General features: G+C 46.1%; 1 protein-coding gene across 9 annotated transcripts in view; it reads left to right on the top strand.

The window, feature by feature from the left end:
* Nucleotides 1–16634, top strand: part of GOLGA1 (golgin A1) — a 40661-nt gene that overhangs the window by 20439 nt on the left and 3588 nt on the right. For all 9 annotated transcript variants that reach the window (XR_009447708.1, XM_059657995.1, XM_059657991.1 and 6 more), the window contains 8 exons: nt 2255–2350; nt 4323–4472; nt 4882–4977; nt 9917–10006; nt 10990–11092; nt 11193–11353; nt 11806–11955; nt 16083–16142. Coding sequence is in view for 8 of the 9 variants with exons in the window: in XM_059657995.1 (XP_059513978.1) it covers nt 2255–2350; nt 4323–4472; nt 4882–4977; nt 9917–10006; nt 10990–11092; nt 11193–11353; nt 11806–11955; nt 16083–16142 (906 nt within the window). In the remaining variant the exon portion in view is untranslated. The remainder of the gene's footprint in view (nt 1–2254; nt 2351–4322; nt 4473–4881; nt 4978–9916; nt 10007–10989; nt 11093–11192; nt 11354–11805; nt 11956–16082; nt 16143–16634) is intronic.

Here is a 16634-nt window from a genome sequence, read left to right as displayed (position 1 = left end):
TCTTTTTGGGTTTTTTTTTTATTGTTTTATTGCTTAAAGTGTTACAAAGAGTATTACATATGTCTCCTTTTTTTTCCTCCCCGCCCTTGACAATCCCCTGGCCTCCCCTACCCCCCAGGTTGATTCTTGTATGTGCTTTGACGGAGGATCAAACCTGCAACTTTGGCATATTTGGATGATGCTTTAGCCAACTGAGCTACCTGGCCAGGGCAGTTTTATTTCTGTATATATATCCATTTTTTGTTGTGGTGTTAAAATATACATAATATAAAATGTATCATTTTAACCATTTCTAGATATATATTGTACATGCCCATTGTTGTGCAGCCATCATCACCACCATCCATCTCCAGATCTTTTTCATCTTCTTAGACTGAAACTCGCTACCTATTGAAACAATAATTCCCCATTCTCTCCTCTCCCCAGCCCCCTGGCAAACATAGATCCACTTTCTGTCTCTGAATTTTTTGAATCTAGGTACCTCACCTTAGTGAAATAATACACTATTTGTCCTTTAGTATCTGACTTATTTCACTTAGCATAATGTCCTCAAGGTTTATCTGTGTGTCAGAATTTCATTCCTTTTTAAGGTTGAATAAGCCCTTTTAAGGCTTTTCTTCCATTGTATGGATGTACCATATTTTCTTTATTCATTTGTCAATGGACATTTGGGTTGTTTCCATCTTTTGGCTCTTGTGGAAAATGCTACTTGAACATTAGTGTGGCTTCATGAACAAGGTTTTTGTGTGGTTCACACTCTCACTTCTCTGAGGTGTATACCTAGGAGTGGACTTGCCTGGACATATGGTAACTCTGTTTAACCTTTGAGGATCTGAAATCTTTCTTGAGTTGTGTCTCTTAACTGGGACTTGAGTAGATAGTTTCTGAAAGGAGTTTAAAAAGCTAGGTTTCAGTGCTGGCTCTGTCACTAGTAACATTTATGACTATGGACAAGTAACATCCCTGGTCTCCTCTGTGGAAGTACTCACACTTCATATCGGTAGTTTTAGTGAAGTCATGTAATGTGGATGTATCTGAGGAACCATGAAACCTAAAAACATTCTCTTCTCATTGGGCACTTGTCCTTGACAGAGCTGCCACCTTCTTGTGCTTGTTTTAATAATAAAGTTCCCCAAGGGCAGAGTTTATTCCACAAACAAGAGAAAATGGCAGCGATAGCTTGAGTCAGATAAAAATTCCCCATTGGAGATTAGGTCTAGCTAAGTGCTGGACAGTATGTCATCATCTCTCCATTGGGCCAGCCTAGTGCAGGGCCAGGTACGTCCTAGTCAGACTTGGTCGATATTTAGTGAATGAAGGAAACCAAAATTGTGTCATAACAGTAATCCTACTTCTGGGAATCTGTCCTAAGAAAGTGATTCAAACCAGGTCAAAACATTTGCATAAATATTTTAACTGCTGTACAATTTTGGATGGGAAAATGGGAAACGACCCAAGTGCCAACACAGGAGGCAGCAGTGCAGGAAATTCCAAAACATCCTTTGAGAAAATAATCTAAGGTCTGCAGACCATGTAGAAACACAGAAGAAAACCTGAGTGAGGAGGAAAAATACAGTTTTACTAGGATTGTATACAAAATTATTTTAAAAAGTCATAGAAGTAGACTGGAAAAAAGATATTAGGATGATAGTGTTTTATAGTAGTAGACTTATGGGTATGTTTTTCCTATAAAATTTTCAATTATGTACCTGATTTCTGACTTACATTAACTTGGCTTTTAAAGCCATTTATTGTTACTCTCAGCTTTTTTTTTTAGACGAGGAAACTTTTTACTTTTAGATTGTCTTTTTGTAATTTATTTCGGAGAGGGAGGAAGAGAGAAACATGGATGTGAGAGAGCTATACCCACTAATTGGTTACCTCTCGTACGGGCCCTGACTGGGAAGCGAACCCACAACCTTCCAGTCCATGGGACGATGCTCCAACCAACTGAGCCACACCAGCAAAAGAATGCTTCTGGCCTTAGCCATTTTGGTTCAGTGGATAGAGCACTGACCCGTGGACTGAAGGATCCTGGTTTCAATTCCAGTCAGGGACATATACCTCGCTTGCAGGCTTGTTCCCTGGCCCCAGTTGGGGCACATGTGGGAGGCAACCAATAGATGTGTTTCTCTTGCATTGATGTTTCTCTGTCTCTCCCTCTCCCTTCAACTCTCTCTAAAAATTAATGGAAACATATCCTCAGGTGAGGACTAACAACAACAACAAAAAGAATGCTTCTGTTTCCACTAAGGTGAAAGAACTAGAGCAGAGCCTGCAGGCCTCTGAGGAGAAGCTGAAACAGAGCAGAGACGCCGTGGCCGCTCAGGAATCTCAGATTCAGGAGCTTGTAAGTAGCTATTGTGCTGCTGTGGTCTAGGCCCTCGATGCCTTCCCTTATGCCTTTGCAGATACCCCAACTTCTGGAATGGTACCTGGGCCTGACTTCATATACACTTGTGCTGGGTGTGGGCAGCTGCAGGTAGAAGGAGTCAGGCCTGCTGGAGACTCTGAGTTACCCAGAGAGGCAGGGACTGGCTAATTCCCACCTGACAGCTGGCTGGAGGGCCCAGCCTAGTTGTGGGACTATTACAGGTGGTAACTCCACTGGCAGTCAAACCTCAGCTTGCAGCCAGGGCTGTGGAGAACAGGTCCAAGCTTTGGGAAGAGGATGGCGAGGGATTGACCAATTGTTGCAGCCTCAGGAGAGGTGTTGAGTTAGCAACTAGAGAAATAAAAGTGGCATTCGTTGCATGGTTACCCTGTCCCAGACACTGTGCTAAGTACTCTGCACATGTTTTCTTTTTAAAAAAAAATATATTTTATTGATTTTTTACAGAGAGGAAGGGAGAGAGATAGAGAGTTAGAAACATCGATGAGAGAGAAACATCGATCAGCTGCCTCCTGCACATGTCCTACAGGGGATATGCCCACAACCCAGGTACATGCCCTTGACCGGAATCGAACCTGGGACCTTTCAGTCCGCAGGCCAACGCTCTATCCACAGAGCCAAACCGGTTTCAGCTCTGCACATGTTTTCATTTAGTTCTTGCAACAGACCTAAGAGGTATGCACTGTTATCCTCATTCTCTAGCAAGCATGTCAAACTCAAAGGCTAACACAGGCCAAATAAAGTTTAAGTTTATGTGGGCCATAAAAAAACAAAAGCTTCAATTTTCATAGAAACGTAGGTTTATTTCGATAGAGACATGCTGAATACAAAGGGCCAAAATAATAGAACATTTTAATAAAAATTAATATTTTCTCTTGAACATTAACTTACCAGACACTGAATAACTGCACAAATTAATAAGCGTAATGCAAATCAACCTATTTTTCTTGTTCTCCGAAAGCGAAATATTTTCTGTTGCTCACACCAAACAAGTCAGTACAAGACTAATGATGTGGCAATCGGCTGCTAAAATATTTGCTGCTAGTATTAGTGGAGAGAAATGGTATGCCTGCGCATAAGGCGCGTTAAGGGAAATGAATGCAACACAATTATAGTAATCAGTCATTAGCGAACGTTGTAGCTCATTATTAATAATTATGTATAACAGGATATTGTAAAAATTAAGTTATGAAATTTTTATTAAAATGTTTCTTACATACCATTATATTGACTGGGCCGCAAAAGTATTCGTTGTAGGCAGCGAGTTTGACATGCTTGCTCCAGAGCAGTGGTTCTCAACCTGTGGGTTGCGACCTCTTTGGGGGTCGAACGACCCTTTCACGGGGGTCGCCTAAGACCATTGGAAAACACATATATAATTACATATTGTTTTTGTGATTAATCACTATGCTTTAATGATGTTCAATTTGTAACAGTGAAAATACATCCTGCATATCAGATGTTTACATGACGATTCATAACAGTAGCAAAATTACAGTTATGAAGTAGCAACAAAAATAATTTTATGGTTGGGGGTCACCACAACATGAGGAACCGTATTAAAGGGTCGGGGCATTAGGAAGGTTGAGAACCACTGCTCTAGAGGAAGCAGGCTCAGAAAGACCAGGCTGCATCCTTCTCATACCAAAGCCCAGTCATCACTGGGTTATATGCAGAGGGCAGCACTGAGTGCAGCGAGGGAGGGCAGAGCTGTCCCCCCAGCACCAAGACCCATCCCAGATGCCAGCTGCTGAGCAGACCAGGGCCTGGGGAAATAGGCTGAGCCTGCAGGTGGAGACCCTGGCAGCACCCAGACTGGAGAAGGTCAGAAAGGAGAGTTGTTTGTATAGGACACCCATTATGGGTCACCGAGAAACAGAATAAGGCCCCCATTGTCCTTGCAAATATCTATCCTCTGGTACCCCCACAGGCCACCGCAAACCAGGAGAGCAGCCGTGCACAGCGGCAGGTGCTGGCTCTGCAGCAGCAGTGCACGGAGCACGTCCACGCTCTGGAGGCCCAGCTTGCTGCCCTCGAGACGGCTCGGGCAGCTGACCAGACGGCTGCAGAGCGTCAGGTGGTGAGTAAAGGAAGGAGTGAGGTTGTGCTGCTCAGCACCAGGTTCACAGGAAGACCAGCCCTACTCTGAACTAGGGAATCACATTTGGGAGCAGTTTTTATCTTTCCAACTAGACACTTTCTAGTGCTGCACAGGGACTCCCTGACCAGTCCCATCAGCTTCTTCCCAATCCTTGTAAAATTTATATTCTTCCCTAGTGGCTTCTACTTTCTCTGGCCCCTCCCCCTGTTCCAGATCTTCAGAATCAAGTGCCTCTTTCTTGTGAGGAGTTTTCTGCCCCACCCCATTCTCATCTCCCAAAAAGGGGAGGGGGCATTTTTAAAGGATCCCTGTCAAAGAGATAGGACTGTGTCCAGGGGAAATATGGTAAAGACCTTTTCTTTCTATCTATGCTTTTCTCACTTTGCAGAGGGATCTGGAACAAGAAAATGCACTCCTTAAAGAAAGCAAGAATGAGTGTGAACGTTCTTTACAACATCACCAACTTGAACTGAAGAAGCTAAAGGTATTTAGCTCACGAGCAGCATGCCTTTCACCTGGAGAAGCAGTGGAACTAGCATTTGTTCAGTAGTTCTGTTAGGCATTTGCTAGCAATTGTCACCTCACTAAGTCCTCTCAGTGATCCTGGAGGGTAGGAAGAATTACCCTCACTTTTCAGCTGCCTTTGAGGCTCCAAGTTCCATAGTTATTGAGAGGTGGTGCTGGTCTGATTTTCACTCCACCACAAGGCCCAGCCCTTCCTCTGTGTCATCAGTAGCTGCCTGGAAAACCACTGTCAGCGCACCACTGCTTGTGACTTCCAGTGAGACTAGCAGAGCAAGGCTTCAGAAGGTCACGGGACTGGTTGGTTTGCATTGGGCACCATGTACCTAAATGAGGAAACGGTCTGCTGGATTGCTACCCTCCCCCTTCTGAGAACATGGTGCTTTTTTAGATGCTGACCCTTCATTTCCTGGACATAACTGGATGAGGAGGAGAGAGACTCCGCCACTTTGTTAGAGGCCTCCAGGCTCCCGTCCCTTTCTGTAGCGGATGACGGGTCACTGCAGTACTTGCCCAGCTTGGTCATGACCCAAAGATGTTGTGGATCCCTTGGCCAAGGTCTTCTCTGAGAACACCCATAGCTGAGGGCCTGCACGAGGTCAGCTTTCAGGAACAGGATCTGCTAAGTTCTGTAGGTGCTGTTGCAGTAGAGCTGTCTCTGGAGGCCTGCACTTTGGGGTTGATTTTTTTATGCATTCCTTCATCAAACATTTGAGTACCTGTGGGCACCATTGTAGGTGCTGGGATGTGGCAATGAGTAAGACGAACACACACACCCTCTCCGCCCCCTGGTGGAGCTTGTAACTAGAAACAGTAAACAAGTGATAAATAGTTATAAATGCTCTGAAGAAAAGAAAGCAGGGGGAAGGACAGAGCAGGGAGGAGAGGGCTTTAGCTATGGAGGCCTGGGCAGCCTCAGTGATATTTGAGCAAAAGCTCTGAATAATGAGAAGGGGCCAGCAATGTCAATGTTTGGGGAAGGAATATTCCAGACAGAAGAAATAGCAAATAGAAAGGCACTGAGGCAGAAAAAAGCTTATTTTATTTAGAGAACAGCATAAAGGTGGGTGTGGGTGCTGCTCGGTGGGCGGGGGACAGCAGGGGAGAAGTGGGCAGGGAAGCCATGAAGCTCTGAGCAGAGAAGAGATGTGAGTTTTGTTTTAAAAGGTTAACTCTAACTCTGGAGAATGGTTTGTAAGGAAGCAAGTGCAGAAGCAGGAAGACCTGCGAGGAGGCTCAGACATTACCATGCTCATAAATTTTGTCATAAAAGACAAAATTTCAGAGATTTGGAAACGTTTATTATTAATAAAGACAGCAATTTCGAAAATAAATGAGATTAGAATTTTAGAACTGAAAAATGCAATAGCTGACACTAATGCAGTCAATTATAAAAGGGCATGAGGAAACATTTGAGGTGACGGATATTTTCACTATTTTTACTGTGGTGATGCTTTCACCATAATTCTTCATATTGCACACTTTAAATATATTTTATTCATCAGTTATACTTCAATAAAGCTGTTTTAAAAAACAACGAATGAGTTTAATAGATTAGAACTAATGAGAGAATTAGTGAAAAGAAAGGACAGAATGAAACACAAAAAGAAATGGTAAAAGACACACAGGAGGTGTTCTAGCATGTGTTATTAGGGGCCTGGAAGGCAATGAAACAAAGAAGTCGGGAGCCATTATTGAAGAGCTAATGGCTGAGAATTTTCCAAACTGATGAAAGCTGTAAGTCACAGGTACAGATGTAAGAACCATTCTATCCAAACAGGATAAATTTTAAAATCCATACGCTGACACAGCATGGTGGTAGAACTAAAGAAAACCAATAAAACAAAAACAAAGAATTAGTCACCAACAGACTTGCACCTAAGGAAGTACTAAAGAGCACCTTCAGGTGAAAGAAATTCTAGATGGACGTACGGAAGATGTGAGGAGGTAAGAAAGAATGAAGAACAATGATTATTGCAAATATGTATATGAGAAGAAACAGTAAATCTGACCAATGGTATGTCTCATGGTCCAGTCAGCAGAGAGGAACCGCCCCAGTTATTTGAATGAGAGTTTACGTTCTAATGTAAAGTTTTTAATCCAGCACTGAAACAGTTAAGAGATATCTCAAAGGTAGCAACTGAAGGAAGCAGCTTCCAACCCAGGACTAAGGGAATTAAGGGAAGAAGTTGGAATTATTAAATTTAGGAATTAAGATGAGGAACCCCACAGGTCTGACTCAGTCCTCCGGGTGGGGGATGCTGTACACTGGCGCGTGTGTGTGTTGGGGGGTAGGGCAGTGAATGAATTCAGCCCCAAGTTTTGGAAACGAAGCTGAGGGAAGGAGCAAGCCTTTTTCTCCCTCCTCCTGCCTTACAGTCTCCCTCCAGCTTCCCCCTGTTGGCAGAGATTAATATGGAGCCAGCTGGATGCACAAAAAGTGGTTTGCAGAGTCCCAGGTGCAGCATCACAAAGCAGAATAGAGAAGGGCGGATGTGGGCTGAGAGCAGTATCTTAAAAGCCAGCGCATGGGCTGTTTAGAAGTGTGGTTAATTTCCAGATATTTGGGGAATTTTCTCAACGTCTTGGATTTCTAGTTTAATACCATTATGGTCAGATAATACCCTAACTGATTTCATCCTGATATTTTTTAGACTTGTTTTAAGATGCAGCCTATAGTCTATCTTGGTAAATATTTCAGTGCACTTGAAAAGAATATATTTCTACTACTGTTAGGGAGAATATTCTGTAAGTGCTAATTAGATCAAGTTGGTAGTATTGTTCAAATCTGTTCTTTTTTTTTTTTTTTTTTTGTCTGCTTGTTCCATTAGTACTGAGAGGGGTGTGCTAAATCTTCCACTGTGATCATGCATTTGTCTCTTGCTCCTTTTACTTCTGTCAATCTTTGCTTCAAGTTCTTTGAAGCACTCTTTTTAGGTGCATACATATGTGGAATTGTATTTTTCAAAACAGCTGTCCCCTGAGCCTCTCTGAAGTCATTCCCAGGGGCAGAGAGCTGCACATGTGGTGGCGTGGTGGCGCCTCAGCAAACCCGAGCTGTGCCAGTCAGCCGCCAATCCGTGGTCCTGAGGCGCAAGTGTCTGTGGCAACAGCACAGGTTTAGAGCCACGTTGACTCAGTTCTGTGTGCCAGCCTATCCCTACACTAGCCGATTCTTGGGGGAATTCAGTTTTGGGGTTTTTTTTGTTTAAACCTGTGACCTCCAGAGGATCACTCTGAGGATTAAGTGTGACCATGGCTGGAAAGTGCTCAGTGCAGTTCCTGGCATGGAGGTGCTGAATCCCTGCTTCCCTGTCTTCTCGCTTACAGCCTGCATCGTCTGCGCCCTGTCCTCTTAGACATAGCAATCCTAGCGTCTCCTGAACTTCCCCAGAAAGGCTGCTGCAGAGGCATGAGGTATCCCCTCCCATCCTGGGCCCACAGGCCAGGCAGGGTTTCACAGCTCCGCCAGCCTGAGACCTTTTGCTCCTGTATCAACAGAGCGTCCCCAGTGAGGGGTAGTTCAGGGTCCCACCATCAGCCTTTTGAGTTCAGGCACCAATTCTCCTTGACTACTAGAAGTGGACTCACAGAAGGTCAATTCCGACAACTCCACAGTGGGATCCAGAATGCCACTGGCCACAAGACTGTCATCTGCCTCCATTAACCCACTTGTATTGGCAGGAGTGGAAAGGGAGATTTTGTAGGAGGACTTGAGTAGCTCACAGAACCAGAAACACTTGTCTGACTGGAATCTGGGGGCCTCAGGTTCTTCTCTCCTATTCCATGCTGTCTCTTGCCTTGGGGGTCATCCAACTCTTGTCCTTGCTTTTCTCCATGATGTAGGCTGCATCCTACAGATCAGGAAATATCACCACAGCCACTCCAAGCTGGTAACATTCCAGCTTAGCAACCACAGGGCCAAGAGGGCCTCTCCCCAGCTTCACCTTAATATAAAAAGGATTCGGATATAAAAAGCGATTCTGATTGATTCATCTGTGAACAGATTGATTTGGCCAAGGGAATGAGGTACTGTGATTGGCCAGACCTGAACCACATGCTTACCTTGTAGCCACAAAGTGGGGGCATCATTATTAGCCAGAACCATACAGAATTGCTGGGTTGGGAGTGGAGAATAACAACGAGGCTCTTATCTAAATAAAGGGGGCTGATTCTAGGTAGATAGAAACAGCAGACATCTTTGACCAGTAATGTGGGCAACTGAGAAGTCATAGTATTTATCTGGGGGTTGATGGGTGAGCATGGCATGTCTCAGGGAAGAGGACTGATGTGTCTGTCAGGAGATAATCCCTGCACTCTGAGGAAAGGCCAGTGAGGTAGCCTTGCTCGGGGCAGAAGTAAGTCTGGGTGCTGGAGTGTAGCATCCAAAGGCTTGGCTCTGAGCTCAGACAGGTGCTGGCTTGAGCAGCTTTCTTAACCTCTTAGAGCCTCGTTTTTCTTTCCAGTAAAATGGGTAGGTTTGGTGAACCTGTGACATTTTGCCCTATTAAAATTCAATAATTGTTTATTTTTTCTGTGACCGAATTGTTCCAGTGCACTACACCATTCACACGAGCCCGAGTCTCTCTTCTTGTTCTGTGTTAATTTCACTAGACCAGCTCTTCTAATTCTAGGTCCCACAGCCTTGGCCTGGGGCTGGCTGCTGTGCTCATGTGGTGCAAGTTTCCAGAGAGGCTGCTGGGTTGTCCCCAGGGCAGTTCTCAGAGGGACACAGAAGGCACTGCAGTGAGAGGGCAGCCTGGGAACCTTGGGAAGCAGGAACAATGTTAGTCTAGCCCTGCAAGACAATACTCCCTCTGTGGGCTTCATGTGAAGTAAGAGCTAAAAAAATATGTGCTGAGTTATTGGCCTCAAACTCCGACCCATTTTCTGAATTATAGGAAGAATGGAGCCAAAGAGAAATTGTGAGTGTGGCAATGGCTCAAGCCCTGGAGGAGGTGCGGAAGCAGAGGGAAGAGTTTCAGCAACAGGTAAGCTGAAGAGTCATGCCTTCACTTCAGTCCAGGCAGGAACAGCCTACCTCCCCATCTGTCCAGGGCAGGGCGTGGCCCAGGTCTCAGGAATGCTGGCAGCTGTGTGATTCCCTGGAAGTCTCTAGAAAAGTAGGAGGAAAGTGTTACAAAGAAACCTTCACCCCACAGGATGGCCTTTGGATTTGTGATGGTCAGTTATTGTTATAAACATCACCCGGAAGGGCCCGTGCCCAGGTACCTACAGGGCATTAATTCTGTAAGCTCTCAGAAGGGAGGGTGGAAAGAACCTCCTTTGAAGACAAAGTCAGCATCAGCCCCAGACCTCCTAGTGAGTTGGCTCTAGGCCTTGGGTAAGTTCATAAAGTCTCAGAGTTGCTTTTGAAATGACTCTAGCCCAGGGGTGGGCAAACTTTTTGACTCAAGGGCCACAATGGGTTCTTAAACTGGACCGGAGGCCGGAACAAAAGCATGGATGGAGTGTTTGTGTGAACTAATATAAATTCAAAGTAAACATCATTACATAAAAGGGCACGGTCTTTTTTTTTTTTTTACTTTTATTCATTTCAAACGGGCCGGATCCGGCCCGCGGGCCATTGTTTGCCCACGGCTGAGCTAGGATGATCGCACCTTCCAGGGTATCATAATGAGGTCGTGTATAGGAAATGCCAGGCATGTCACAGGCACAGGGGACCTAGAAGTTACGCTTAAAAGCAGCTTGTTGGAAGGCTGAGCAAAATGGCCACTTCTCTGGGTGGCCAGTGCAGGCCAGAGAGGCAGTGAGGGCGAGTGCCCATCTGCAGGGCCCCTGCCGAGGAGAATTGGTGTGTGCATGATTCTGAGCAAAGGTGAGCTTGGGGCATGTTCTAGGCTGTGGACTTCAGGGAGGGATCCCTGGAGGCCTGGGGAGTGGAAAGGGAGAGAATCCTTGGAGGAGATGGAGCCACTGCTGCCAGCCTCTCTCAGCGTGGTTTTCCTCCAAGGCTGCGAACCTGACATCCATAGTAGAGGAGAAGGAGCAGAGTCTGCAGGAAAGCACGGCTGCGATTCTCCAGAAAGACCAGGAGATTCTCCAGCTGAAGAAAGGTGAGGGGCCTGCCCTGTTCCCGCCCAGCACCCCCACCCTGAGGTGGCCCAGGCATGAAGTAGCATGGTCACTGGGCTCACCCTCCTCTGCCCGGCCTAGGTCATGATGCTGCCCTGCTGCAGGCACACCAGCTGCGCAGTGAGCTGCAGGCCCTGAGAAACCTAAGGGCAGAGGAACCCGAAGCAGCCGCTGGGCGGGAGGACCTGCTGAGGCTGCCAGGCCAGGAACAGGGGTTGGCCCTCTCAGTCAGCGAGCTCCAGGTAAGTCCCATGCCAGCCCGCCCGGCCATGGTGTATGGCAGCAAACCACAGGGCAGCGCTGCAGTCTGCCAGTAGGAGGCGGCAATGGGCAGATACAAGGAAGCCTGCTGGGTTCACTGGCCTGGGGATGCCTTAGCTTTCTTTAAGGTGGGGCTGCTTAACTGACTTGGAGGTTGTGAGTCTTGAGGAGCCTGTCAGCGATCAGGTGTTACGGCCCTTTCCTTCAGGCAGACTCGCTGTGTGGAAAGTGGATTGTCCCTCTGGAAGGCGTTGGCTGGGCTCTCCATAGTCTGGTTCTTGGCAGTTAGAGCACAGCAGTCCACACCTTTGGAACGAGTCTGGTCCCTGTCCCCCCCCCCCCCCCCCCCCGCCCAACCCCACCCTCAGCCCCATGGACCTATGGCTTAGCTTGACCCCTGTCCTGGCTCTCAACTTGCTGTCCCACCCTGTAGGTAACCTCAAGGTCGAGGGCTGTGCGTGAGCCTGCATACCAGCTTCCGCCTGCAGAGGGGATACCAAATGGTGAGGTGGGGGCCATGGACCTAGAGCAGCTACAGAAGGAAAAACAGGACTTGGAGCAGCAACTTCTGGAGAGAAATAAGGTAAGGGTGCTCTTTACCTCGGCTCTTTATATCTCTGCCCTTCCCTGTCCTTGTGCCTCAGTCCCTTCTGAGAATTTTGCTGATGCTCCTTGGGCACCTCCTGGGGAGATACTCTTCCATTAAAAGGGATTTTTCCTGGTTTTCCTCTTCTATTTCCCTCTGCATTTTTGTCTTCCTTTCACACTCCCCCAGTCTCCTCCCTTGCCTCCCACGGGAGACAATGTCCAGAGGATCAGCGCTTGAGCAGCAGCAAATCTAGGTGTTCCCAGCCTCCTCTGCTGTCACCAGTTTCGTCCTGTTGAACCCCTGTTCTCACCTCTCCTGTGGCCTTCCTTTCTACAGCTGTGAAGTGATAGCAGTGAGATCTGCCTTTGAGGGTGACATGAAAGTGTGAGCTGTCCTGTAAAATTCCTGGTATTTGGTAGAGGCTAATTCAATGTCACGATTCCCCTCCCCAGCAGGCCTCTGCAATTGTAAATGCAGGTCTCCTTTGATCCTGGTTTTTAAAGTGCCCTGTGAAGTTCAATGTGTGGACTGTGCTCTAGCCCAGCCGTGGGCAAACTACAGCCCGCGGGCCGGATCCGGCCCGTTTGAAATGAATAAAACTAAAAAAAGAAAAGACCGTACCCTTTTATGTAATGATGTTTACTTTGAATTTATATTAGTTCACACAAACACTCCATCCATGCTTTTGTTCCGGCCCTCCGTCCAGTTTAAGAACCCATTGTGGCCCTCGAGTCAAAAAGTTTGCCCACCCCTGCTCTAGCCTGAAATTCTGCCCCCAAATTGTGTGGTTGTTTTTTTGTTTTGTTTTGTTTTTTGGTTTTTTTTTTAGATCTTTAACAAAGGGGAAAAGTGTTCATTTTCCTTCTCCTCTCCCTCCCTGCCCCTCCCTCCCCGCTTTTTCCTCTCCCTCTCTTCCCCCCACATTCACATTTAATCTTTTCCTGTGAAATATAAAATAGACACAGAAAAGTGCACAAACACTGTGTGCCCCAGGGTCCAGCCCTCAGACCTTTTCTCTAAATTTTACTCACTCCCTTGTGATCGCAACCAAACTGCACGCTGCCGGCTCCCACATCCATATCTCAACTCCGGACAGCTCCCATGAACTCTGGACGCCTGCACTGATCTGCTCTGTATCTAAAAGGCATCTGAAGCTTAAAACATCCAAAACCAAACTCCAGATGTCCGTGCTCCCTTGCATCTACTGCCATCTTTCCTACCTCAGGAAAGGGCAAAAATCTTGGTGTCGTCCTCGACATCCAAACATTAGCAAATCCTTTTGGATCTCCCTTGATATCATGCCAGCTGCTTCTCAGCCCCACCACCGCTGCCAGCCTTCCCTAGATGGTGTTGGGATTCTAGCCTATCTTCCCTTCTCTCTATAAAAGCCAAGTCCTTACAGAGGCCCACAAAGCCCTGCCCCTATTACCCTTTTCACTGCCCCCCTCTGCTATCCCCACTCCCCCTCTCAGGAACATTGGCCTTGCCCGCTGTGACGGTCAAGCACCATCAGGGCCTTTGCACTCACTGAGCCTTCTTTCTGGAAGATTCTTCCTCCATTGACCTTCACTTCTTTTATGGTACCATTTTGTCAGTGAGGCCTCCCAGCTGTCCCTGGGAGCCCTCACCACCAGAATTGCCTAGTCCCTTGCCGTGCTCTTTTTCTCCATGCCTTCTGATAGGCTTTATATTTGGTTTTGACACTTTCCCCTCCTGAGGGCAAACATCTTTTAGTTTGTTGATTGCTATTTCCCCAGCCTCTAGGACAGCCCATAGTAGGGACTCAATCAATATTTGTTGGATAAATTAATGAATGAGCCAAAATCCTAGAAAATCGAGTAACATAAAATAGCAAATGTACTTTTGGAGGAATGTCCAGTCTCATGGCCAACCAAGAGAATACAAATTGAAACAGCCCATTACCATTTATTAAGTGGAGTGTAGTGGGGGCAGTTTAATGTACTTGACAAGACTCTCAGGATCCTCTCACCCAATCCTCTCCTTCCTCTAGAGCAGTGGTTCTCAGCCTTCCTAATGCCCCGACCCTTTAATACAGTTCTTCATGTTGTGGTGACTCCCAACCATAAAATTATTTTCGCTGCTACTTCATAACTGTAATTTTGCTACTGTTATGAATCGTAATGTAAATATCTGATATGCAGGATGTATTTTCATTGTTACAAATTGAACATAATCAAAGCATAGCGATTAATCACAGAAACAATACGTAATTATATATGTGTTTTCCAATGGTCTTAGGCAACCCCTGTGAAAGGGTTGTTTGACCGACCCCCAAAGGGGTTGCGACCCACAGATTGAGAACTGATGCTCTAGAGAGACTGCGGGGAAACCTCTCTTGAGAAAACAAAACATATTACAGCTTTGTTTAAAAATGGAAACTCAAGCCTTGGCCGGGTAGTTCAGTTGGTTATAGTGTCATCCAATATGCCAAGGTTGTGGGTTTGGTCTCTGGCCAGGGCACATACAAGAAGCAACCAATGAATGCACAAATAAGTGGAACTACAAATCAATGTTTCTTTCTCTTTCTCTCTCTCTCTTAAAAAAAAAAAAATCAATAAAAATTTCTTAAAAAATGGAAACTCAGCTACACACTAAGACATGGGAATCCCCTAGAGTTACTGTCACATTGAAAGTTTAATTAGGAAACTGTAGGAAGCTGTGGAAACTCTGATAAATGAAAAATACTATTCAAAATTGTACCTATTTGATGCAAGAGTGACATGGACTAGAAAATCTCATTATGATGTGTTACAGTTGTGAGACTTTGGAGAAATTTTTATTTAAAGTTTTTTCCTGTACTGCTGCTTATATAGTAAATTTTTTCATTGGGAACACAGTTCAGCCTTTCTAGTGATTAATGGAATGAGTAATAAATTACACTTAAGGCCCTGGCCAATTTGGCTCAGTGGATAGAGCATCGGCCTGAGGATTAAGTAAATTTACAGCATAGAATACTGTGCAGCTGTAAAAAAGGAAGGATCTCTTACCCTTTGAGACAGCATGGAGAGATCTGGAGAGTATTATGCTAAGTGAAATAAACCAAGTATCACATGATCTCACTCATATGTGAAATCGAATGAACAAAATAAACATGAACAAAATGGATCCAGAGACAGAGAAGCATGAAACAGACTGAAGAATCTCAGAGGGAAGGTGGGTGTGGGGGGGAGATTAACCAAAGAACTTATATGCATAATTCAAGGACACAGTAGTATGGTGAAAGCCTGGGGGGGACTGGGGGGGGTCAATGTGGACAAAAAGGGGGTAATCTGTAATACTTTCAACAATAAAGGTAAATTTTTAAAAAATACGTAAAAAAATATAAAACGCAATGTTGGTGGATTGTACAGGAAAAAACATGACCTTTTACACTGTTCAAAATAAGCATTGCAAATTATGGTATTTCAGGAGAGCAATGATGATGACGAGAACCATGAATTCTGGCCTGATTGGGAAATCATAGCACATACATGTAATTCTGAAGGATGAAATAGACTGTACAGAGATGTTTCTAGCTGTGCAACTTAGGGAGGCAGGCACTGGGAGCAGCCCTGAGGGCAGAGCGCCTGGGACTTTCCTGGCCTCTGACCTGTCCCCACTGGGGTATTGGGTGCTCCGTAGAGGGGTAAACGGTGACTTTGGTGGCCATTGACAGGCTTCAGAAGCAAATATGTGGCCCAGCTGGTGTGGCTCAGTGATTGAGCATCACCCCAGGAACTAAGATGTCACTGGTTCCCATTCAGGGCACATGCTGGGTTGTGAGCTTGATCCCCAGTAGAGGGTATGCAGGAGGCAGCTGATGGATGATGGTCCTCTCTCATTATTTTCTCTCTCTATCCCTCTCTCTTCCTCTCTCTAAAAATCAATAAAAAACAGTTTTTAAAGAAGAGCAAATATGTGCAAGCAGCTCCATGTAAGGAAAAGAGACCATAGCAGCAGGTACACAGGTGTGACAGCATAAGCCTCTCAGGAGACAAAGCAGGGACTTCTAACAGGTGTCTGGGGACCCAAGAGTGTCTGTTCTGTTGTCCTTCCCCTTAAAGATGGTGAAATGTGCATTTACTGAGTGGCTTTTGTCTGGGGTGGGGGATTTGTCTCAGGCTATAAAGCAGATGCAGCAGAGGATGCTGGAACTCAAAAAGACGCTACAGAAGGAACTGGTGAGTGCCCTCCCCTCCCTGATGCCTGTTCCCTCTCTGGTCCCCTGGGGTTCCTTGCTGCTTGATGATGCTTCCCTTCCCCTGCCCTCCCGTTGATTGCAAGGGGTCTCTGCGATGTTGGCTGGTGGGACACCAGCCTTGCCAGCTTGACCATGCTTCTATGAAGTGGCTGTGTGACCGCAGGCATATGTCCTCCTTCTCCAGCCTGTATGTTGTCTGAGAAGTTAGTGAGATGATGGGTGTACCCCATGTGAATGGCAGAGTGCCAGGCCCAAACATAGGAGAGCAGGACCTCTGCCCTGGCTGAGGTGCTCTCCGCCACAGGGCTTGTGTCCTGACACAGGAAATGTCTGAACTTCCCCAGGCGCCTTTCTCCCTCCTCTCAACTGTCCACCCCACCTGGAGGAGCTGAGCTATCTTCAGGCAGTTGCTGATTGCTGGCAATTCCTCCTTGGGGGGGGGGGGGGGGCAGAGGACCAGCAGGTGATCACA

This window comes from Myotis daubentonii, chromosome 11 (assembly GCF_963259705.1).
Source record: "Myotis daubentonii chromosome 11, mMyoDau2.1, whole genome shotgun sequence".
In the NCBI taxonomy this organism is placed as follows: domain Eukaryota; kingdom Metazoa; phylum Chordata; class Mammalia; order Chiroptera; family Vespertilionidae; genus Myotis; species Myotis daubentonii.
The sequence above is the reverse complement of the archived record's forward strand: the minus strand, read 5'-3'. Positions and strand labels throughout refer to the sequence as shown.